Source organism: Artemia sp. Qi Xiang Cuo, chromosome 3, assembly GCF_049724085.1.
Source record: "Artemia sp. Qi Xiang Cuo chromosome 3, ASM4972408v1, whole genome shotgun sequence".
Lineage (NCBI taxonomy): Eukaryota > Metazoa > Arthropoda > Branchiopoda > Anostraca > Artemiidae > Artemia > Artemia sp. Qi Xiang Cuo.
In genome coordinates, this window is record NC_142796.1 from 91,491,013 (window position 1) to 91,516,452 (window position 25,440).

Below are 25,440 nucleotides of genomic sequence, written 5' to 3' on the forward strand. Positions count from 1 at the left end.
CATTCTCCCCCGCCGATTATGTAAATCAAGTTCTCAGGTTAGGTTCGCCTAAAGATCAAAGAAACCATAATGTTTCTTAATTCCCCCTTTGTGAATCAATAATTTCCCCGCTGATTATGTAAATCAAGCTCTCAGGTTAGGTTCGCCTAAAGATCAAAGAAACCATAATGTTTCTTAATTCCCCCTTCGTGAATCTATAATTTCCCTGCCGATTATGTAAATCAAGTTCTCAGGTTAGGTTAGCCAAACAATCTCATAACATTCGCGTCGAGCATGTCCATTCTCACTGACAACGAACAGACATAAAACAGGAAAAAAAAATTACTGTTGACATCCATAAATGTGAGAAAGTTCCTGTTTTTCCATTCTCACTGACAAAAACCATAAAAACAGACATAAATGTGAGAAAGTTCCTGTTTTCAAATTCTCACTGACAAAAACCATAAATCATCCATAACCATCCATGAAAAACATCAAATAAATATACCAACACACATAACCATCCATGAAAACAGACATAAATGTGAGAAAATTCCTGTTTTTCCAAGTGAGAAAATTCCTGTTTTTTCATTCTCAGTGAGAAAACCATAAACCACGTGGTGATCGTTGGAGTAGCACCCCCCTTTCTACTAGGGTGCTTTAATTCTGTCGAAAAATACCATTTAATGAAATTTGGAAGAGATATTTCCAAATTGAGATTAACTTCAGGAATACAAAACGCAGGAGCTAACTCTAAAGGGGCCCAACATCCCCCTTATACCTTTTTTGCCGCCCCATCCTAAAGTCCCCAAGACATCTGACCGAATTCTGATATATCTATTTTGCTCGAAGTAATCGAACGCTCCAATAGATATGCACCTGCTAAAGGAATCATAATATAGCTCCTAGGGCAAGAGCACTAAATAATACAAATTGATAGTTGTTTAAACGCAATTTTTAACATATAAAAGGGCATTTTCTCGTCTGTGATCGGCACAGAATTCCACGGATTATTGTCTGGGTCAGGAGTATAATAGCAATTGTCGCAGAAGGTTAGGGCGCTAGGGCCAAGGGTGCCCAAGATTGACCAGGAGGCTTTTTGTTTTTGATTTGGTGCAACCTTACAGCGGCACGATTTTGGAATAAAAGGAACCTAATTTACAGAAATGCTAATATCATTAAATTTCTCAGAGGAAAAAAAATTGACCAAAGTGGCTTATATCGACTTATACCCCTAAATGTACCAAACATTGTCTTTCTTTGATTTGAAAGGGAGTTTCAGCATAAGAAGACTGAAATAAGGGTACATTAAGGAAAGCTATGAAGAAAAGCTTTCCATGCTCTTAGCATGGGAAAGTCAGCCAATTTAATAACCTGAAAAGGAGTTTCAGGTTTCAGGAGAGACTCCTGTCTCTCCTCCCAAGTCAAAATTTTGTTTTCACCTGGCTCCCCAACATCTCCTGAATATTTAAACTTGATCCCTCCCCCCATCTGTTCTCGATATAATGCAGATACAATATTTTAATAGTTTGGGTAAATATGATTTCTTTTGGCTAAAATTTATTAATGTGAATAAAGTATATCAATAGCGTCACTTCTATGTATTTTTGCACTCCGTTACTTCTTGCTTCCTTGGCATATCGTGTCATTAATTCAGCGTGTATTTACTTTAAAACGTGTGTAGATAAAATAAATATAGCTGTGTAAATAATCAAGCTATATAAATAATACTGCTTAATATTCATTTCAACTAGATTATTTTCGAAGCTATCCAGCTTACACCTTTCAATTGTTCAATAATACTGCTAAACGTGCGTTTCCCTCTTTTCAAGAATTGTTGATTTGTTGAATTTGTGCTATTTTCGTTATCTTCAGCCTTACGATGCAGTTTTTCCATTGCTTCGTCTACAAGTTCCACAATTTCTTCTTTATTACGTTCATTATTTTCATTACTGGATTTTTGGTCTCCCTTTGGATATAATGTACTTATATTGTCGTCCTTTATTTCATCAATTTTTCCTTCTTGATGCTTCAATTTATGTTCTGATTCATTATAATAATGCTCTGCTCTTTCAGTATTCAAATAACTAGATTCATGATATCCTTCTTCTGTATGATGTTGAGCTTCTTCCTCTTTCTTTTTGCGATAGAACTCCAACTGTGAAGCCACAGCTGTTTTAAAGTTCAAAACTGTTATAACGGTGTACGCAGCGCCTTCCAAATACCCTAGTGCAACTTCTTTTGCTTGTATATCTTGCTCGAATTCTTCAAACGCAATATCTGATTCGATCAATTCTTCAGGGACTGATTCTATCGGGCTTGTTCGTTTGTTCTGCCGCCTCCCAGAATACAAAGGGAAACCCTAAAAAGAAAATATCTAGAAAAATAGTTAAAATAAAAAAAATGTGCTGAAGAAGTGTGGCGAGGAGGATGAAGCCCCTCCAAAGCCATTAACAGTGCACGGAGGGTCCAATGATTGCTGATGTTCCAGTTGCTAGCAGGGTTGCCACCTGCAGCACGAATGTGCTATTTTAGCACAATTTCATACTGTGTAACATTGTAGCACATTCTACGTTGAATGTAGCACTTTTTTCTCTTTTTGACCAAGGTGAAAATATAGACATAAAATACAAATACAGGATGGTGTTCACATCCAAATATATTTCAGAACTTTTCTTGTGTATGACAATAATCTAAATATATTTAAGTACGGGATATGCGTGTGCGTCTGCATTTTCCCATTCAGTCCTCTGATCAGATACGTTTTTTATGGATACATTTTTATTAATCTAATTTAAAAAAGTTAAAAATTGTCCCTAAAAACTAATCCAAATACACTTACAGATACCATGCAGGTGTTGCGTTTCAATCTGCGACATGCGTAAGATTTTTTTGATTATTGCACCGAAAATCACTATTTAGCACGTAAATTCGGGCAATTGTAGCACTTTAGGAACTGACTGTTGAGGCAACCCTTGTTGCCAGATATATTCATAGGTAGAATTGGCAAGTCTAATTCTCAGTCTCGTGGCAGCCATGGTTACAACCGAGGTTACGTTCTTGCCATTTTTAGTACGTTTTTGAATTTATGTTACCGTAGTGTTACGCTTTTGAATAATGGATAAAATGTACATTTTCTGAGTAGTCTAGTTTTTTCCCGTGAAGAAATTCTGCTGCTTCAGTTTAATTGCAGTGACATGAGTATCGAGATTCTTTCAAATCGTTGACATTTTATCACAAAATCACTCAGTTATTAGTATGAGAAAATACCCATTTCGCTTACTCGCATAGTAAGTTACGATAACATTCTCTTTCATGAGATTATCATTTGCAATGATGTACGAATACTGCGAAAGCAAACAGACTTTATACTCTCTTGTCAATAGTGACCAACTTCTATAAGTTGAATTTGAATTTTGTTGTGTCAACAGCCCAGTATATATATATATATATATATATATATATATATATATATATATATATATATATATATATATATATATATATATATATATATATATATATATATATATATATATATATATATATATATATATATATATATATATATATATATATATATATATATATATATATATATATATATATATATATATATATATATATATATACGAGCACTATAACACAGCATAAATATATATATATACGAATATTCGTATATTTACACTTTGATCAACTGGCATACGGAAATTATATGGAAAAGGAGCAAGCTGAAGTCAGGAAGAAAAATTTATAATAAGAAAATAGGTAAATAATAATAAAAGCTATATTCTTTATAGTGTATTTATGTGATTATAAACTTATATATGTATTGTTCTTTGGGTAACAAACCCGCCCCCTTCCGATTCGTTGGACATAATATCTGGTTATAAACAAAACTTCTTCTTTTTATATGGGATTATGAACAGCTGATATTGACAAAATATTTAGAATTGTTAAAATGCATTTTTGGTTTTATGCTAGACCTTTTCCAAGTATCTTGATCACTTTTCTGACATTATAACCCGCCTCCCCCTCTGAGGTCCCTCATATCGATCTTGAGATGTTAAACACAGAGTGGAGACGTCTTCCTTTGATAATAAGTGAGACAGATTTAGATGTTAATCTGTCTGTAGTAAAATTTTGGAAGTGTTTTGCCAATTTAAAAGATGGAGCTGACAATCCTGATGGAGCTGAGCCTTACAATGCATCCTAATTTTATGCTTACATTGATGTGTCTACCCCATAAATACCCTACTCCACAATAGACTCAATCCGGAAACTGTTACTGATGTTGTGCACGTCATAAGAGCAATTCCTTGCCCAAGTTCTAGGGAAATCCCGGATACCTTTATAAGGAAAGCAAAAAAGTGGAAAAAGTAAACTCCCAAGTTAACCATGCTCCCAAATTGATTATGTTTGCATCACTGTATAGGTATCTAATATGTTGTGTCTTAGATCTAGACAAAAGTTAAGTTTTAAATTAAGTCCTAAACGATCATCTCTTTGAGTTTTTTAAGCTTGATTTTGCTAAATAACAAGATAATCTTTGCTTGTGTTTTTCTTCTAAGTATCCTAAATTACATCCACATAAACGGTAAATTGAGAACAGGCTAAGGCAAAACTTAGGATAAGATAAGATAACATTTATTTCCCAAAGGCTACCGTAATCTCTAATAGAGCTAAATTTGCTTGATTTATCAAAAAAAAATAAAAAAAGCAAAATAAATAAAAAAATAATATAATAAGAAGGGGAAGATTAATCAAGCATAAAAATATTCTATAAGAATTTAACAAATGGCTAGAATAGAAACAGAAAAATAGAAGAAGAAGGGGTGGGGGATAAAAGAAAATCACAGTCAAGAAGAAAAACATTGCCGAAATCGTAAAACTTGTCAGTGTTTAAAGTGTTAAACTATTACTATAGTTCTGGCACTTTCCATTCTGGGACAACCCAAACACGTCTTGCAGAGGGACTTCCAGTCAATCAAAATAAATTCATAGCTTTTCTTTTATCAAAACTTACAACTTAAATGCAGTATTTTACATCTAAAAAGGGGACTAAATATTGCCCCCGCCCCACCCGCATGATTTATCTAAATCATGAAATTCCTATAGCTCTTCTATCTAAATGTTCTTTAGGTAATACTGTCTTTTGGTTTCTAAGTAAAATTTATAATATAGAGGCGCATCAAAACGGGTCAAGTCTTAGATGAAGGCAATGAAAAGCTGCAGTGTATTGACTAAAAATCTTACTTATTTATGTATCTATTTATTTATATGCTATTTATATATAAATATATTCCTTATGTCCCCTTGAAACACAGTCAAGGGTAATATTGTTTGCGTTACTCTTTTGGTGCAAACATTTCTTACTCTGCCTACTTTGGAAGTTTTCATCGTCCTATGTTAATTACATATATGTTTTGAATACCAAAACAAATTGAAATTTAAAAATTTTACATGACGAAATGCGGGGGGGGGGCTCCTAGAATCTATGAGGAAACTTCTTTATGTCGCTATTTAAGTTAGTTTGATTTACCTGTAGTTGACAACACTTCAATTTTAACAAAAATGTTTACTGAATATTTAAATATGTTAAAATATTGAAATTTTCATGCCTACCAAGCTGTATTCAACCATTCAAACTAAACGAAACATTATAAGGCAAAGAGCTTCTCTTGTAGATATTAAATGTTTACAATAATTTAAAAAGAGTTAATATCTTCCAAACAAAGCAGTAAGGATAATAGGTAAGCATGGTAATTAGTGAAGATTTTGTGGGGTTTTTTGGTCTTTGGGTTTGCTTAAAGTTGGTAAACTACGTGATTATCAAGCAGTAATTTTGTTTTCCAGTGTACAAATAATCTAGCCCCAAGGTTTTAAGCCGTCCTAGCAAAGTGATTGGCCCGCTGGGCTGGGAATCCTTTGTCCGAGGGGCATGTGTTCGATTCCTGGCGGGCCGGTTGTTTGGTTTAGGTCGGGGTTAGTGGCGTGAATCTGTAAGCTCAGCGAGAGTCAACAAAGCTCTAAAGGGGTTCCTGAAGAAATCTGGGGAAGGTAAGCAGGAAGGGTGTAAAGCATTAGATGGCTGGCCCAAATCCCCCATTGCGCTTCCTGGTGGAAGGGCCACAAATGGATATCACCACCACCAGTTTGGACCTTAAGGGTCTAGTGCCGTCATACTTACTTACTTTAAGAGTTTTACTGTGCTAATAGTGTTTTTGCTGTGAGTTACTAATAGAATTTTTAGCATGCTAATAGTGATATCATTGGGGTAGCTGGATCTTTTGTTCCTTCTTTTTTTTCTCTCTCTCTCGTTTTTTTTTTTTTGTTAATTATTATTGTATTAGAGTTGATGAGAATGACTAGTATCTTATTCTGTACGCTGGCAAAAACCTAAGCTTTTTCATTAATGCAGCTTTTGCATTTTGTAAAAATTATTTTTCTTTTTGCCAATTAAAAGAACTAAAACCGAAACCATATAAAAAAACGCAGTGTATACTCATTTTTGATGGCTGGATATTCTTTCCCCTTCCTCCAAACAAAATTTTATTTCCTCAAACATTTCACCTAAAAAATTATCCTGAAATTTTCAACTTAATTCCCCAGTTGTGAGATAATACAGGGTATATTTACCAAATTTATATACTACCAAATATCAAATTCGTCAACTTTTAATGAAACCTACTGACCACACTGAATCTATTTCAACTCTATGTTTCATTCGCCAGCCTTCATGCGTAAAAGACAAACTAAAATATATATATATATATATATATATATATATATATATATATATATATATATATATATATATATATATATATATATATATATATATATATATATATATATATATATATATATATATATATATATATATAGCCCGTTTAATCTTTAGAAACCGACTGTCCCGTTAAACAGACACTCAGAAATGGTTCTGGCCCCTCTTGCACCAGCGGCAAAATCTTGATTCGTCCCCCCTCCTTGTCTTAAAAAAGTTTTCAGGCCAAACTTTAACGAAATTTGTATTTATTAACAAAACTGTTTTCAACTTATTAATTGATTAATAATTTATTGTTTGGCATTCTTTCATTCCTTATTTACATTATTTAATTATTACTAGTTACTTTAATTAATTTTTTTTATTATTTATTTTATTTAATTATTCTCAGTTTTTAATTTGTTTCTATTTCTTCAATTAATTAACAACTTATTAATCCTTTTCATCTATTAACTGTGCCCTCTACTTTACTTTAAAAGGAATAAAATTACAGAAATTACAAAATGATTATAACCATTAAATTGTTTATTTGAAGTTTTGCACCCCTAAAATTTCTGTGCCCAGGACAAGCGCCCTCTTGGCCCCCTCCCCTGAAACCGTCTGTTCAGACACTTACCAATTACTTAGGAAGAAATACTTCAATGCCTCTTAATTCATGATGCATAGTCGTAACCATATGAAGTGACGTGAATCGAAAGCGTGGAAACACGCGAATTTTGAAGACTTGGTTTGTAAAGAATACATATTTGAAGGTATCCATATCATAGCCATGCTTTACACATAAATAGTGGCCGGACTTAAAGCACCAAATAGCATCTTCTTAATATTAAATATTACGATTTATCCAGAAGGATGTCCTCCTTAAAAATAGTCTCGGGAGGGAGTTTGATTAATTGTTGGGAAACATTAACTATTTCCTACAATCTCCTTGCAACAAATAAAAACTCATTTTTACTAATTGTGGCTACACTCATTAATATTGCCACAATAAGGTATATTGTACTGGTTCATGCATTAAACATATTGCCTCAAATAAGTAAGGTTGATCATCATAATAATTATATCATGTTTGACTTCAGTCACATGAAGTTACATGTCTAGTATGCCTGATGTTTGTCACAATCATATGAAGATCAGTTAAATACATACAAGGAGTTAGTTACAAACAAGGAGAGTCTCAATATTTTACCTCAAGAGAAAAGAGTTTTGAATCCAGTACGAGGTTGCAAACTGACATATTTTATGTCAAAAGGACACATTCCCATGTGAAGGGACACAATGACATAAAAGGGTCGAAAAAGGACACAATTTAGAAATCCAGGACATAAAAGGGAAATATTTTGTTTCAAGAGAACATAGTTTTGAATTCAGTAGGGTAAATGCGATACCCATGTTTGTTTTACATCAGTGGTTTCCAACCAAAATTGGACCATGTCCCACCTAGGTACTTCTAAAATCCTGATGCCTCCTCGGGATATTCTAATTTTGCCATTCAATATCTTACGCATAATCACCTGAAGAAAGCTTAAAAGACCATTAACTTGGATTTATTTTTTTGAGGCCGTCTTCTAGGTATATTTTATAGCATGAAAAATATTGTATACAATACAGTGTAGATGAATACAATACAATTTATACAATTTAAAACGTCATTGCAATGTAATCATGTATCTTTTTTACTCTTCAAACGCATTTAAATTTTACGTTATTCACATAAAAAATAGTTTTCGTTTTTTAATTTAAGGCTTTAAAGTAGTCAACCAAACTGTGCACGTCATGCCCGTGACTCGCCAAAATATAACTATGCCCCATCGGTCGGTACTAGGGCTCACGTTGGGAACCTTGGTTTTACATCATAAAGACGGAGCATTTTTGATATCTCACAAAATATACATCGAAAATAACCAAAGGATTCCAATCTATTACTTAGTTGGGCTACGTGAATTTTACAAAATTTTGAAGGCACTTTCAAAAGGTCTGACAACATAATATTAATATATGACAACATAATAAATAAGTTAATAAAGTATGCGATTTATGTTATAATATGGATGGTAAAGTAAGCCTTTCTTGAAAGAAATTCCGTCAGCACCGGGAATTCTTTGCTGGTTTAGTCCCTGCCCTTGGTTTCTATGTTTATATGGCCTTGGTAACTGCTCCCTTAAAGTTCCCTGAACTAGAAATTTTTGCATTTTATGCGCTCGTTTTTTTTGTTCTTGTAGTTTTTGCGCTTGACGTGTTTGTTCTAGTCGTCCTTGCAAGTGGCTTCTTGGCTGTTGTGACCTTTGCCTTTGAGTCTTGGTATTTTGCAGTTTCTCGTTTGCACTATCACCCTCATTACTTCCTGCTCTACCCTCTGCACCTCCTTTTCCGTCCTCCGAACTTTCTAATCCACCTTCTAAGCTACTCACTTCGCTTTCTTCCTTCCCTGCTCCATCTTCTTCACTTCTTTCCTCACTTCCCTCTTCATCCTTTTCTCTCTGGAGTCTTGCCTTTTTAACTTTCAGTTCTTTATGTATTTTAATCGCTGACAAGAAGTTGAAAATTGCCAGGCCTAAGTAAGCTCCAGCCTCGCCATAGGTTATAAAAATCTCTTTTTGTTCAAATTTCTCCTCGGGGCTCTCAGCACCCTTAACTGCTTTAAGAGATCGCCAGAAATCCCCAACTCTATATTGTGCACTGTCTTCAATTTTACTCGTCTTGTTTGGTAAGGTGCTTGCACTACGATGACGATGAATACAAGATAGCAGAAACGATACTAGCTGCCCCTGAAATTATATGGACTTTGTAATTTTAGAGGATTCAGTGTGTATCTCCAATATAATATTAGAGGAAAAAATCAAATAAAATAACGAACTACTCTAGTCTTATTTACTTTGGACTTTGTGCTTATGTCTTATGCGGAATAATTTAGTTATAACATAGAGAAACAGAATTTTGACCTACAAAACATGAAGCGACTCCAAACCTATTCGTTCTTTTTACTAACCAAATAGTTTTCACAAAAAGGCCAATCAGGTTTTAAAAACGAGGTAAAAGTTGACTTTCCAAAAAGTTAATTTTTTTCTAAATTTGTCGCTAAGCTTTAGTTTACCCGATTTGTAAACAATACCTGCAAAACTACGTCGCAAAAATGGACCAATAGAATCGAAGCACACTATTTGAAATGGAAGAATACGATATTAGTCATTCTTTTCTCTTCAGGAATAGAGTATCAAACTATTCAAGGTACTGTGCAGCAGTGTTGCCAACGCAGCGCAATTGTATTATTTTTGGTACAATTTGGAGGTCCTAATGGAGTATAGTACATTTGGACATTTAATGTTATATTTCAAAATAACTGGTGCATTACTGTTGGCTGAATTTGCAAGATTAAGTTATGTCTCTTCCGAATTTTGATAGTCCTCAAGTCACCCATTAGAGATTTAAGAAAAAGTAAAGGGAACGCAAATAGAAACAAGTAAAGGGAACGCAAATAGAAACGCAAAAAAGAAAGACGTGGCACAGAAAGAAATATCCGTGCATTTCAAGCTAACCATTCCACTGGAAACGCCACTTAAAATTTATTTCTAAGAAAACATGAAGTTATTACTGAAAAAGTCACTTATGCATCAGTATATTCTATTTTTTTTTTCCTTAGAATCTTTTTCCTAACCTAACAACACGTTATATCGCCCTTAGTGAAGTATTACGTATGACACAACAAATAGCATAATACAAATCTAATAAAACTTGATTTGGCTAACATTTTACTAATCAAAAAGATCCAATATTTCATGATTCTCTGAACTGTGTGTAAACCTCATCCGAGGAGGAAGATTCAAAAGATAAACAATTATCATTTCTTGTCTGAATGACCAAAAGGGGAAAGCACCAAACGTTTTGTACAAAATACCTATTAGAAGATTTCGGACCGCAGCCACCAATTTGATTCCAAATACGAGACGAACATTAAAGGGAAAAAACTCAAAGATCGCCACTGATGTTAAAAATATCATAAAATCTTATTTTAAATAGCTCAGTTTCCAGGAATGCACTATATTGAGGTGTGTACTCCCGCAATTACTGTCTTGTGGTGACACATTTCCTCCTTAAGCTTGTCGTTGCTGTCACAAATATAGGTTGCATCCGAAGTTTTTATATTCCTGGGATAGTTGCCAAAAACCGTTTGCTTAGCTGTTCAAAAAGGGAGGATCAACAGGGAGACTTAGAGCAAAAGGATCAAAAATAGTATAAAAAACATTCTTGTGCTGATCTTTCCTTTGGAAGAGCTTAGCTAGTGATGTTTTGGCAATTATCTAAAAAAATTGCCTAGTGATTGTTCAGAAAAAATTGCCAAAAACTGCAGGCTAAGTTGTTAACAAAGGGAGGATTTACAGGGAAATTCTGAAGTATGAATAACTGGTTGAACATACAACGTTATGCTTATCTTCCTTTTGGAACAGCTTAGCAGGCAAAAGGCTAATTCAAAAGTTTCACCGAAAAAATGCTGTTTCCGGAAAAATATTAAGGCTCTTGTTAAAAGGCCCGTTTTTATGGTGGGAGTACTGTCCGCTTTTATGGTAGGAGTATTGCCCGGTGTTATGGTGGGAGTATTGCCCGCTTAAAAGCAGAGAGGTCATGCTACTATCGAATTCAGCAGATAAGAGAGCTTTATTGAAGAGTTCTTAAGCTGCTATGTACAAAAGTGTGAAATTTTGAAGTTTTCTTGGAAGAGTGATCATGGATGCATGTTTATTTGTGTTTTCTCCCCTGGCGTAATCATATCGAACCAATTGTCCTAGAAAATCCTGGGGAACCTCACTTGAAAGTAAACTAAAAGTTCGAGTGCCCATTTAAAGCACCCAAAAACATTTCACCACAGTTATGTGGCGTTTTCTGAGATTTTTTGGCACAAAATGAATGCCTCCAAACTTGAAAACTCTTCAACGGCCAATAGATTTAAAAGTATTGAAAACCTCTACATTTAGCAACCACGCTTGACAGCCAGTAATGCAACGATCCTAAATAGTCGCTTAGTCGATACAAACAAACGGTTAATGTAGTTACAGCTCTAGGGGATCATAAAACCTTAATAATACTTTCCAAGATTGCAAAAAGCTAGAACTTTACCTCCAAATATAATAAAATTTCACATTCTTATGTTCTAAGGGGGAGAGAAGCTCCCTACCATACATTTCAAGGATGTTTCGAGGATTTTTTCGAGAAGGAATAATTTTTTAGGGGGAGGGGGTTTTACAATTCTATTTTGAAAAGTATCAAAATTTGTTTATATACATGTTTGTTACGTTTTAGCGATTCAGACAGACAAATCCAGTAACCCTTCCCTTATATAAACCCTTGATACCCTGTTATCCGACTTGTTTTGAATGCACAGGATACTAGGAGAAAACAAGAAAATCTTGATTTCCTTCAACTTCAAAATCTCTCTTTTAATGTTTGATGGCACAAGATTTCAAGTCTATCCTTCCAAGGGCCCTACCTAAACACTCATATCCCCGTGCATACGAGTTCGGCCCCACGATATGATATATTATACAATATGAAAGCTATCCTTGTCAACGTCGGTAAACCTCATCACACTATACTACTTAATATAATATCCTATAATTCCTCCCTTTCAAACCATGCCAGACAAATTTCTTCTCACGACCCTTTTGCTCCTTGGAAAAACCAAAAATTTAATAAAATCTTCCTACCCATCCCCACATACCGGGAAAAAATAAGGACTCGTTTTTAACCACACCTTTCAAAAATATTCTACTTTATCTCCATGTGTGGATAGATTAAACCAGAAAATAAAGAAAACTATGCGTAATTTTCTAGCTTTATGTTCAACACGAGTTTTATTATCGTTCTTTTGCTATAATAATGAAAACTGTACGTGTCCAGAGGTTTTTGACTTAAAATTTTATTGTTTACGTGGATATGATCGCCTAAAATTATTTTTATTTTGTTTTGTTTTAAGACACAAGTAGCATGTGTTTACAATAAACTTTTACAACGTAGTAAAACTTTGCACAAGCCGTCATTCAGGATCAAGTTGCACTCAAATTTAAACAAATAAACTAGCTGCCCCTTCTCTCTTACCAAAAAATTTTGGGCTTGGTACAAATAGATTCTCCTGAGGAAGAGAGGCTCAATTCAATTCAATTCATTAAATACTACAATAATTACATAAATAGACTTAGGTGCTAGAGGTCCCGACAAGCATAGCTCGTGGAGGACCTCGTACCAAACAGTTCGTGGTAACGAACTGTAAGTGAGGAGCGGCCCGGCTCAATGGTAACCGAAACTCTAAAAAACGGAATTTTGATACCAATAGATACATCAAAAGAATCAGATTTTTATGCTGATTTCAAATATATAAGTTTCATCAAGTTTAGTCTTATCCATCAAAGTTACGCACCTGAGAAAATTTGGCGGATTTTCGAAAAAAGGGGGAAAGACCGTCTAAAAGTTATAGAACCTTAATGAAAACTACACCATCATATTCAGCGTATTAGAGAACCCTACTGTAGAGGTTTCAAGCTCCGATCTACAAAAATGTGGAATTTTCCATTTTTTCCCAGAAGAAAGATCACGGATGAGTGTTTATTTGTTTTTTCCCCAGGGGTAATCGTATTGGCCCAGTGGTCCTAGAATATCGTAGGAGGGCTCATTGGAACGGAAATTAAAAGTTCTAGTGCTCTTTTTAAGTGACCAAAAAATGGAGGACAACTAGGCCCCCTCCCACTCTCATTTTTTTCTTAAAGTCACTGAACCAAAATTTTGAGATACCCCTTTTCTTTAGCATAGTCGAAAATATAATAAATATGTCTTTTACAATAACTTACTCCCTCATAGATGCCTGCGGAAGGGCTGTAAGATATGAACTTTGCCCATTGCTTACATATTGTATTGGTTATTGGGAAGTATAGGCCTACCGACATTTTCAGGAAGGATTTTTTTTTCTGGTGGGGGGGCTGGAGGAGGGGGTTAATCGGGAGAATCTTTCCGTGGAGAATGTTTCTTTGGAGTAAGGTACATTTCTATGAAGGGGGTGCCGGATTTCAAAGCATTATTTAAAAAACGATCAGAAATTAAATTAAAAAAAAACAAGTTGTTTCAACTGAAAGTAAAAAGCAACATTAGAACTTAAAAAGAACAGAAATTATTATGTATATGAGGGGGCTCTCCCCCAAGTCAATACCTCGCTCTTTACGCTACACTTTTTTTCAGTGCTTTCAAAAGAGCTATCTATTCTAATTAAACGGCCTTTGTGATTCAGGGGTTTGTGAATTAAATTTTTTTTAACTTTTAACGTAAAGAGCGTAGTATTGACTAAGGGGAGAACCCCCCTCATATACGTAATAACATATAGGTAATAAAAAAAAACAATAAAAAAAAACAAGCGATACGGCTCAATAGTAATCGAAACTTTTAAAAACGGAATTTTGATGTCAATAAATGTATGAAAAGAATGGGCTAATAACGCTCATTCTAAATATATAAATTTTATTAAGTTTAGTATTTCTCATCAAAGGCTACGAGCCTGAGAAAATTTATCTGATTTTTTAAAGAGGGGGGGGGAAATATCCCCTTTAAGTGAAAGAATTTTAATGAAAATCACACCGTCAGATTCAGCGTATCAGAAAACCCTATTACATAGGTTTCAAGCTCATATCTGCAAAAATCTGCAACTTTGTATTTTTTGCCAGAAGAAAAATATACGAATATAGAAGTTCGTTACGAAAGTTAATTTGTAAATTACGTCAGAACCAAATTTAGAGACAGCCATTTAGTAAAAGAAAAGTTAAATTCTTATGCAAATATTGTTTACTTCTTCAATCACGATGAGCCAAAATAAAAGCTGCATTAACTAAAAAACGATCAGAAATTAAATAAAAAAAAACAAGTTTTTTAAACTGAAAGTAAGGAGCGACATTAAAACTTAAAACGAACAGAAATTAATCCGCATATGAAAGGGGCTGTCCCCTCCTCAACCCCCCGCTCTTTAGGCTAAATTTTGACTCTGTGTCACAAATTTATTTTTTAAAGCAATAAAAAACTTTAGCGTAAAGAGTGAGGCGTTGAGAAGGGGACAGCCCCTTTCATGTACGGAATAATTTCTGTTCGTTTTAAGTTTTAATGTCGCTCCTTACTTTCAGTTTAAAAAACTTGTTTTTTTTTATTTAATCAAACACAAAATCCATACAAAACAGGACAAATCAGAGAAGGCAAAAAAATACAACAATATCTCCAAAATATAACAACAATACGAGAGAGAAAAAAACAACAAAAAAAAAACAACTGCTACACAATAACCTTAGAATTAATTTTCTCCAAACTGAAAATTTCCAGTAATTTAAATAAATTCCAAACCATTAATAATAATATTAGACGACGAGGTTCTAATCTGATCCAACATAATAAGGGAAGAAAAAAGAATAGAAAATACAAAAAAAAACTAGGTAAAGTAAAGCGGAAAAAAAATTAGAAAAAGCAAAATGAATAAACAAATAAAGAAAACGAAAATAATTCAATGCTTAGAGAATATGTTTCTGCAAAAGGAAGAAGAGTTTTTAATAAGAGAAAGTTCACTGGGAATAGGGTTTTAAAGAGCAATTGCTCTATAAATTGGTGACCTCTGAGCAGCTGAGGATACCCTTTTAGGCAGCCAAAATTGGTGAACAGAGCTCCGAAGCAAAGTCTGGCACTTGCGTGTTGATGCTCGATCAAAGTAGGATATGATGTTTGGAGGAAGCGAGAAATTGAAGGCTCGATAAGCTAGTTTTAGGTTCTGCTTCTTGATAACCACATCTAAGGCATCTAGACCTGTATCAAACAGTTCGTGGTAACGAACTGTAAGTAAGGAGAGACCTGGCTCAATGGTAACCGAAACTCTAGAAAACGGGTTTTTGATACCAATAGATACATGAAAAGAATCGAATTTCAATGCTGATTTTAAATATATAACTTTCAGCAAGTTTAGTACTACCGTTCAAAAGTTACGCGCCTGAGAAAATTTGGCTGATTTTCAAAAAAAGGAAGAAAGACCCCCTAAAAGTTATAGAGTCTTACAAAGAGTCACACCTTAAGATTCAGCATATCAGAAAAACCTACTGTAAGAGTTTCAAACTCCTGTGTCCAAAAATGTAGAATTTTGCATTTTTTGCCAGAAGAAAGATCACGAATGCGTGTTTATTTGTTTTTTTTGTTTTTTTTCCCCAGGGGTGATTGTATTGACCCAGTGGTCCTAGAATATCGTGGGAGAGCTCATTGGAACGAAAATTAAAAGTTCCAGTGCCCTTTTTAAGTGACCAAAAAAAATGGAGGGCAACTAGGCCCCCTCCCACGCTTATTTTTTTCCCAAAGTCACCCGATCAAAATTTTGAGATAGCCATTTTGTTCAGCATGGTCGAAAATATGATAAATATGTATTTTAGGATGACTTAATCCCCCAAAGTCCCCAGGGGGAGGGCTAAAAGTTATGAACTTTACCCAATGTTAGCATATCGCCTAGTATTGGTTATTGGGAAGTATACAGAAGTTTTCTGGAGGTTTTTTTTCTGGTAGTGGGGGGGAGGGGTTGGGAGTTATGTTGGAGGATCTGTCCATGAAGGTAGTTTTCTTGGGGGAGGGGAAATTGCCATGAAGGGGGCGCCGGACTTGCCAGCATTATTTATTGGTTATTGGGAAGCATACAGACATTTTCAGGAAGGATTTTTTTCTGGAGGGGGGGGGCTAGAGGAGAAGGTTACTCTGGAGAATCTTTCCGTGGAGGATGTTTTTTTGGGGTAAGGGACATTTCTATGAAGGGTGCGCCGGATTTCCAAGCACTATTTAAAAAAAGATCAGAAATTAAATATAAAAAAAACAAGTTTTTTCAACTGAAAGTATGAAAAAACATTAGAACTTAAGACGAACAGAAATTATAACGTATTTGAGGGGGGTCTCCCCCAAGTCAATACCTCGCTCTTTAAGCTACATCTATTCTTATTGGTTTAAAAATAGCTATCTATTATAATTAAACGGCCTTTGTGATTAAGGGGTTTGTGAATCGATTTTTTTTTAAATTTTAACTTAATGAGCTTGTTATTCACTACGGGCACAACCCCCTCATATACTTAATAACATATACGTAATAAAAAAAAACAATAAAAAAAACAAGCGATACGGCTCATTAGCAATCGAAACTTTTAAAAACGGAAGTTTGATGACAATAAATGTATCAAAAGAATGTGTTTATAATGCTGATTCTAAATACATAAATTTTATTAAGTTTAGTATTACTCATCAAAGGCTACGAGCCTGAGAGAATTTACCCGATTTTTTAAAGAGGGGGGAAACATCCCCTGCGAGTGAAAGAATTTTAATGAAAATCACACCGTCAGATTCGGCGTATCAGAAAACCCTATAACATAGGTTTCAAGCTCATATCTACAAAAATCTGCAACTTTGTATTTTTTGCCAGAAGAAACATATACGAATATAGAAGTTAGCTACGTAAGTTAATTTGTAAATTACGTAATAACCAAATTTAGAGATATCCATTTAGCAAAAGAAAAGTAAAATTTTTATGTTTACTTTTACAAATTTTGTTTACTTATTCAATGACGGTGAACCAAAATAAAAGCTGCATTAACTAAAAAACGGTCAGAAATTAAATTAAAAAAACAAGTTTTTTAAACTGAAAGTAAGGAGCGACATTAAGACTTAAAACGAACAGAAATTATTCCGTATATAAAAGGGGCGGTCCCCTCCGCCACGCCGTCCTCTTTAGGCTAAAGGTCGACTCTTTCTATAACTTCATTTTTTAAAACAATAAAAACTTTATCGTAAAGAGCGAAGCGTTGAGGAGGGGACAGCCCCTTTCATATATGGAATAATTTCTATTCGTTTTAAGTTTTAATGTCACTCCTTAATTTCAGTTTAAAAAACTTGTTTTTTTTATTTAATCACTGTAAAGATCAGTTGTAGGATAGTGTCGGGGAAGGCTAAAAGTTGCCTTCACCGCTCTATTCTGTGTTGTTCGGAGTTGCAGAAGGGAAGAATAGTTAGTATTGCCCCGTACAGTGCATTAATAAGAAAGATAAGGAAGGAAAAATGCGTAGTAAAGAGAAAGCATTACATCTGGAGGAAGAAATTGATTGGCACGATGAAGCATAGATACTTTATGAGAAATTATAGAATGTGTATAGGAAATATGAGTTTTGAAAGAAAGAAAACAACCAATGTACACACCAAGAAGTTTAACACAAGAGCACTGGGGAATTATATCAGTACCATAAAAAACAAAAACTGTTGGGGAAGGTTCAGACATGTGGTATGGGGTTCGAAAATGAATAATGCTACTCTTAGAGCTATTCAACAACATCCCGTTCTGCTCACACCATTCACACACATGGTTGAGCAGGAGCTGCCGGTAAATTTGGCTCAATCTCCATTAAATATTCCCCCTTACGGAAAACTACTCCTTAGAAAATTTCCACCGCTTAGAATACACCCCACCCTTAAGATTTCCCTCAAGACAGCTCCATCCTAACTGAGAATCCCCGCCTCCTCGTAAAATTCCTTACGGACGATTCAGCCTGAAAATTTCTCCTTAGAGAAAAAAATTCTATTTGTTTTCTTGATCACTCCGGATATCTTCCCTTCTGTAGAAATTTTTTCCTGGAAATCCAAACAAGCTGAAAATAGCCCCCCGGAACGTTTCCGCATGTGAAACTTAGTTGGCATAGATAAAGTTTGAAAAATAAAAAGAATTTCGTCCAGGAATTCTGTCAAATCCCTCCAGTGTAAAATTTCTCCTGGAAAATTCCTCCCTGGAACCCCCCCCCCCTAAAAAAAATTCTCCCTATGGAACATAACTCACAGGTTTATTTTCCCACGGGCTGTGGGGTTCATTTTACCCTTAAAGACACAGTTATTGGATCTTTCAACTATACTGAACAAACTGGCTATCTCAAAATTTTGAGCGAATAACTTTGCGTTAAAAAGGGTCGTGGGAGGGGGGCTAGTTGCTCTCAATCTTTTTGGTCACTTAAAAAGAGCAGTAGAACTATATATTCTGTTTCAATGTACCCTCTCCCGAACTTTCAGGACCATTATTTCGATATGATCACCCCTGGAAAAAAATGAATAAGAAAGTATACACGTATCCCTGATCTTTCTTCTGACAAAAAAAAAAAAAAAAAAAAAAAAAAAAAAAAAAAAAGATGCAAAATTCCACATTCTTGTATAATCTGATGGTGTGATTTTTATTAGGGTGTGATTTTCTTTTACTTTTAGGGTGTGTTTCCCCATTTTTGAATATCAGGCAAATTTTCTCGGGCTCGTATCCTTTGATGGGTAACACTAAAATTAATGAACTTATATATTTGAAATCAGCATAATAAGCCAATTCTGTTGATATATCTATCGGTACCAAAATTCCTTTTATAGTTTCTCTTACTATTGAGATGTGTCACTCTTTACGTACAGTTCGTTAACGTGGACTGTTTGATTATTTATATATTTTACCAAAGTCACTTCAAATGAAAGGGCTGATAATGAAACTTCGATGGGAGTTCATTCAATTGTAATTTCAAAGTTCGAGGGTGCTCTTTCAAACAGTTCGTGGTAGCAAACTATATAGTAAGAGTGACTCATCTCAATAGTAACTGAAACTCTAAGAAACAAAAATTTAATATCAATAGATACATCAAAAGAATCGGATTCTTATGTTAATTTTAAATATTTAAGTTTCATCAAGTTTAGTCTTACTCATCAAAAGTTATGAGCCTTAGAAAATTTACCTTATTTTCGAAAAAGGGGAAAAAACCCTCTAAAAGTCATAGAATCTAAATGAAAATCACGCCATCAGTTTCAGAGTATCAGAAAACCCTGATGTAGAGGTTTCAAGCTCTTATCTGCAAAAATACGGAATTTGGTATTTTTTGGCAGAAGAAAGATCACGGAAGTAGAGAGGGGGTTCTACTCATACGAGAACACCCTGCTGCCACCTACAACTTTTTTACATAATTTATGCATGTTTTTATGTCTGTTCGTTGTCAGTGAGAATTTGAAAAACAGGAATTTTGTCACATTTATGTCTGTTTTCATGGATGGTTATGTGTGTTGGTCGATTTATTTGATGTTTTTCATGGATGGTTATGGATGATTTATGGTTTTTGTCAGTGAGAATTTAAATAACAGGAACTTTCTCACAGTTATGGATGATTTAAGGTTTTTGTCTGTGAGAGTTTGAATAACAGGAGATTTCTCACATCTATGTCTGTTTTTATGGTTTTTGTCAGTGAGAATGAAAAAACAGGAAATTTCTCAAATTTATGGATGTCAACAGCAATTTATGTCTGTTATATGTATGTTCGTTGTCAGTGAGAATGGACATGCTCGACGCGAATGTTGTGAGATTGTTTGGCTAACCTAACCTGAGAACTTGATTTACATAATCGGAGGGGAAATTATTGATTCACGAAGGGGGAATTAAGAAACATTATGGTTTCTTTGATCTTTAGGCGAACATAACCTGAGAACTTGATTTACATAATCGGCGGGGTAATTATTGATTCACGAAGGGGGTATTTGAAAAATTATGGTTTCTTTGATCTTTAGGCGAACATAACCTGAGAACTTGATTTACATAATCGGCGGGGAAATTATTGATTCACGAAGTGGGAATTAAGAAAAATTATGGTTTCTTTGATCTTTAGTCGAACATAACCTGAGAACTTGATTTACATAATCGGCGGGGAAATTATTGATTCACGAAGGGGGAATTAAGAAACATTATGGCTTCTTTAATCTTAGGTCTGAGGGATAAAATTTCTTTAGGTCAGAGAGAAAAATTAATATTCTATTTTGAAAAAGGGCTTCATTGATCTTTAGTGTCAGGAATTATAAATGAGATCACTTGTTATCTTGGAATTATGAGGGAGTCTAAAGAGATAGAAATTCTATTTTTAAATACGGCTTCACTGAGCTTTAAGTCGGAGAGATAAATTGATATTCTAACGAAACCTTAATAGTTTAGCTAGGAACATTTATGAGATGAAGAGATTAACGTAGGAAAGGGTTTCCTAGAAATTCGAAATGTGAAAGCACAGAGATGCCAAAAAACAAAAGGAACACACAGAAATTACTTTTAGGGGATTATTTGGGCGAAAAGGTTTTAGACAGGTTATGGAATTATTTCGACGAAACAGTTAGAGACATTTAAAAAGATGATTTAAAAGATGATTTTAGAAGATGTTTTGAGTGTGGTCGTTATAATACACAAGTTCCATTTGAACAGTGTTGTGAGGTCCCCTACCCCAAACCCAAAGGGCCCCGCTCGCCCTACCCCAATCCAAAGGGCTCCCATCCCCATACCCCAATCCAGAAGGAACCCCCCGGTCCCCAAAGGTTCCCAGGGCTACCCCCCGGCCCCCCCCACCCCCAAAGGCCCACCCCCGGCCCCCGTCTTTCGTTGATGTATGTTGTCTGAAACCTATGATTCGGGATGTATGGGTTGCTATTTTTGACCTTTCTGAGTTGGATTTCTTAGTCTTTCATAGGTATGTGTTGTATGAAACCTATGATTTGGGATGGGTGGTTTGCTATTTTGACTTTTCTGAGCGGGATTTCATAGCCTTTCATAGGTGTGTGTTGTCAGAAAATTATGATTTGGGATGTGTAGTTTGCTATTTGGACTTTTCAGAGCTAGGATTCTTAGTCTCTCATAGGTGTTTGTTGTCTGAAACATCTAGTTTGGGATGAGTAGTTTGCTATTTAAGGCATTTATGAGCTAGTCTTTACTAGTATATAGTAGGTGAAGGTTGTCAGAAAATTATGATTTGGGATACTTAAATTACTATTTCGGTCTTTTCTGAGCTAGATTTTTTAGTCCCTCATAGGTGTTTGGTGTCTGAAACCTATAGTTTGGGATGAGTAGTTTGCTATTTTTGACTTTTCTGAGCTAGGTTTCTTAGCCTTTCATAGGTGCGTGTTGTCAGAAACTTATGATTTGGGATATGTAAATTACTATTTTTGACTTTTCTGAGCTAGATTTCTTAGCCTTTCATGGATGTTTGTTGTCTGAAACCTATAGTTTGGGATGAGTAGTTTGCTTTTGGACTTTTCAGAGCTGGATTTCTTAGCGTTTCGTGAGTGTGTGTTGACTGAAACTTATGATTTGGGATATGTAAATTACTATTTCGGGCTTTTCTAAGCTAGATTTCTTAGTCTTTCGTTGGTGTGTGTTGTCTGAAACCTATGATTTGGGATTTGTAGTTTTGCTTTTTGGACTTTTCAGAGCTAGGATTCTTAGTCCCTCATAGGTGTTTGTTGTCTGTAACCTATAGTTTGGGATGAGTAGTTTGCTATTTCAGGCTTTTCTGGGCTAAGGTTTCTAGTATTTCATAGGTGTGTGTTGTCTGAAACTTATGACTTGAGGTGTCTAATTTGCTATTTCAGGCCTTTCTGAGCTATGGTTTCATAGTATTTTGTAGGTGAATGTTGTCTGAAACTTATGATTTGGGATATGTAAATTACTATTTCGGGCTTTTTTAAGTTAGATTTCTTAGTCTTTTGTTGGTGTGTGTTGACTGAAACCTCCGATTTGGGATACAAGGTTCTTTGTCTTTCGTTGGTGTGTGTTGTCTGAAACCTATGATTTGGGATTTGGAGTTTGCTTCTTGGACTTTTCAGAGCTAGGATTCATTGTCCCTCATAGGTGTTTGTTGTCTGAAACCTATAGTTTGGGATGAGTAGTTTGCTATTTCAGGCTTTTCTGAGCTGAGGTTTCCTAGTATTTCGTAGGTGTGTGTTGTCTGAAACTTATGATTTGAGGTGTGTAATTTGCTATTTCAGGCTTTTCTGGGCTAAGGTTTCATAGTATTTCGTAGGTGAATGTTGTCTGAAACTTATGATTTGGGATATGTAAATTACTATTTCGGGCTTTTCTAAGCTAGATTTCTTAGTCTTTTGTTGATGTTTGTTGTCTGAAACCAATGATTTGGGATGGGTGGGTTGCTATTTTTGACTTTTCTGAGCTGGATTTCTTAGCCTTTCATAGGTATGTGTTGTCTGAAACCTATGATTTGGGATGGTTAATTTGCTATTTTTGACTTTTCTGAGCTAGGTTTCTTAGCCTTTTCATAGGTGTGTGCTGTCAGAAAATTATGATTTGGGATTTGTAGTTTGCTTCTTAGACTTTTCAGAGCTAGGATTCTTAGTCCCTCATAGGTGTTTGTTGTCTGAAACCTATAGTTTGGGATGAATAGTTTGCTATTTCAAGCTTTTCTGAGCTAAGGTTTATTAGTATTTAATAGGTATGTGTTGTCTGAAACTTATGATTTGAGGTATGCAATTTGCTATTTCCGACTTTTCATAACCAGATTTCTTAGTCTTTCGTAGGTATGTGGTGTCTGAAACCTATGATTTGGGATGTGTGGGTTGCTATATTTGACTCTTCTGAGCTGGTTTTCTTAGCCTTTCGTAGGTGTGTGTTGACTGAAACCTATGATTTGGGAATGAGTGGTGTGCTATTTTTGACTTTTCTGAGCTAGATTTCTTAGAATTTCATAGGTGTGTGCTTTCAGAAAATTATGATTTGGGAGGTGTAGTTTGCATTTTGAACTTTTCAGAGCTAGGATTCTTAGTCCCTCATAGGTGTTTGTTGTCTGAAACTTCTAGTTTGGGATGAGTAGTTGGATATTTCAGGCTTTTCTGAGTTAAGGTTTCTTAGTATTTCGTAGGTGAAGCTTCCACGTCACTTTTAAGTTCACCAAGACATAAAAATTTAAAGTTCAGTTCTAATTTTTCCATAGAAGATAGGAAAAGTTATGCTATGATTGTGATTATTTTCTATGAAGATATAAAGTTTCACTTTAATTCTAAATTTTCTTAAATTCAGTTCCGACTTTTCTCAAAGAGATGAAAAAATTTAAAGTTCAATTTAAAATTTTCACAACGAAGTCAAGGAAAGTTCAAGTTCTCTTCTGAATTTTCTCAATGAAAAAGAAATTAGTCATTGATCATTTCTATTTTTCCAAATAATATAATAATTTTCCACTTTAGTTCAGATCTGTCTCGAAGAGATGAAAAATTTAAAATACTGTTCCAAATTTTTCACAGAAGATAAAAAAGTTCAAGTTCTCTTCGGAATTTTACCAAAGAACACAATTCAAGTCTAATTTCTCCAGAGAAAACAAAAATCTTCCACTTCAGTTCTTTATTTCACAAAGACATAAAGAAATTGAGAGTTCAATTCTAAATTTTTCGGTGGAAGATAGAAAAAGTAATACCATACTTGTGAATATTTTCACGGAAGATAAAAAGTTCTAGTTCAATTTTAAATTTTCTCAACGAAGTGAAGAAAAGTTCAAGTTCCCTACTGAATTTTACCAAAGAACACAATTCAATTCTAATTTATCCAGAGAAAATAAAAATCTTCCATTTAAGTCCTTTATTTCACAAAGACATAAAGAAATTTAAAGTTCAATTCTAAATTTTTCAGTGGAAGATAGAAAAAGTAATACCATACTTATGAATATTTTCCCGGAAGATAAAAAGTTCTAGTTCAATTTAAAATTTTCTCAACGAAGTGAAGAAGAATTCAAGTTCTCTATTGAATTTTACCAAAGAACACAATTCAATTCTATTTTCACCAGAGAAAATAAAAATCTTCCACTTCAGTTCTTTATTTCACAAGGACATAAAGAAATTTAGAGTTCAATTCTAAATTTTTCGGTGGAAGATAGAAAAAGTAATACCATACTTGTGAATATTTTCACAGAAGATAAAAAGTTCTAGTTCAATTTAAAATTTTCTCAACGAAGTGAAGAAAAATTCAAGTTCTCTACTGAATTTTACCAAAGAACACAATTCAATTCTAATTTCTCCAGAAAAAACAAAAATCTTCTACTTAAGTTCTTTATTTTAAAAAGACATAAAGAAATTTAGAGTTCAATTCTAAATTTTTCGATGGAAGATAGAAAAAGTAATACCATACTTGTGAATATTTTCCCGGAAGATAAAAAGTTCTAGTTCAATTCAAAATTTTCTCAACGAAGTGAAGAAGAATTCAAGTTCTCTTCTGAATTTTACCAAAGAACACAATACAATTCTAATTTCACCAGAGAAAATAAAAATTTTCCACTTAAGTTCCTAATTTCACAAAGACATAAAGAAATTTAAAGTTCAATTCTAAATTTTTCGGTGGAAGATAGAAAAAGTAATATCATACTTGTGAATATTTTCTCGAAGAGATTAAAAATTTAAAATACTGTTACAAATTTTTCACAGAAGATAAAAAGTTCAAGTTCTCTTTGGAATTTAACTAAAGAACAAAATTCAATTTTAATTTTTTCAGAGAAAACACAAATCTTACACTTCAGTTCTATATTTCACAAAGACATAAAGAAATTTAGAGTTCAATTCTAAATTTTTGAGTGGAAGATAGAAAAAGTAATACCAAACTTGTGAATATTTTCCATGAAGATAAAAAGTTATAGTTCAATTTAAAATTTTCTCAACGAAGATAAGAAAAATTAAATTTCTCTTCTGAATATTACCAAAGAACACAATTCAATTCTAATTTCACCAGAGGAAATCAAAATCTTCCACTTAAGTTCTTTATTTCACAAGGACATAAAGAAATTTAAAGTTCAATTCTAAATTTTTCGGTGGAAACAAGAAAAAGTAATACC

At 34.2% G+C, this 25,440-nt stretch overlaps 1 protein-coding gene across 1 annotated transcript in view; it reads right to left on the minus strand.

The window, feature by feature from the left end:
• Positions 1-1,531: 1,531 nt before the first annotated feature.
• LOC148954742 (uncharacterized) overlaps positions 1,532-25,440 on the minus strand; it is a 45,902-nt gene continuing 21,993 nt past the window's right edge. The window contains exons 2-3 of the mRNA XM_089086492.1: positions 9,178-9,534; positions 1,532-2,341 (exon numbers count right to left, since the gene is read on the minus strand). Coding sequence (XP_088942618.1) covers positions 1,730-2,341; positions 9,178-9,534 — 969 coding nt within the window. The 3' untranslated portion in view covers positions 1,532-1,729. The remainder of the gene's footprint in view (positions 2,342-9,177; positions 9,535-25,440) is intronic.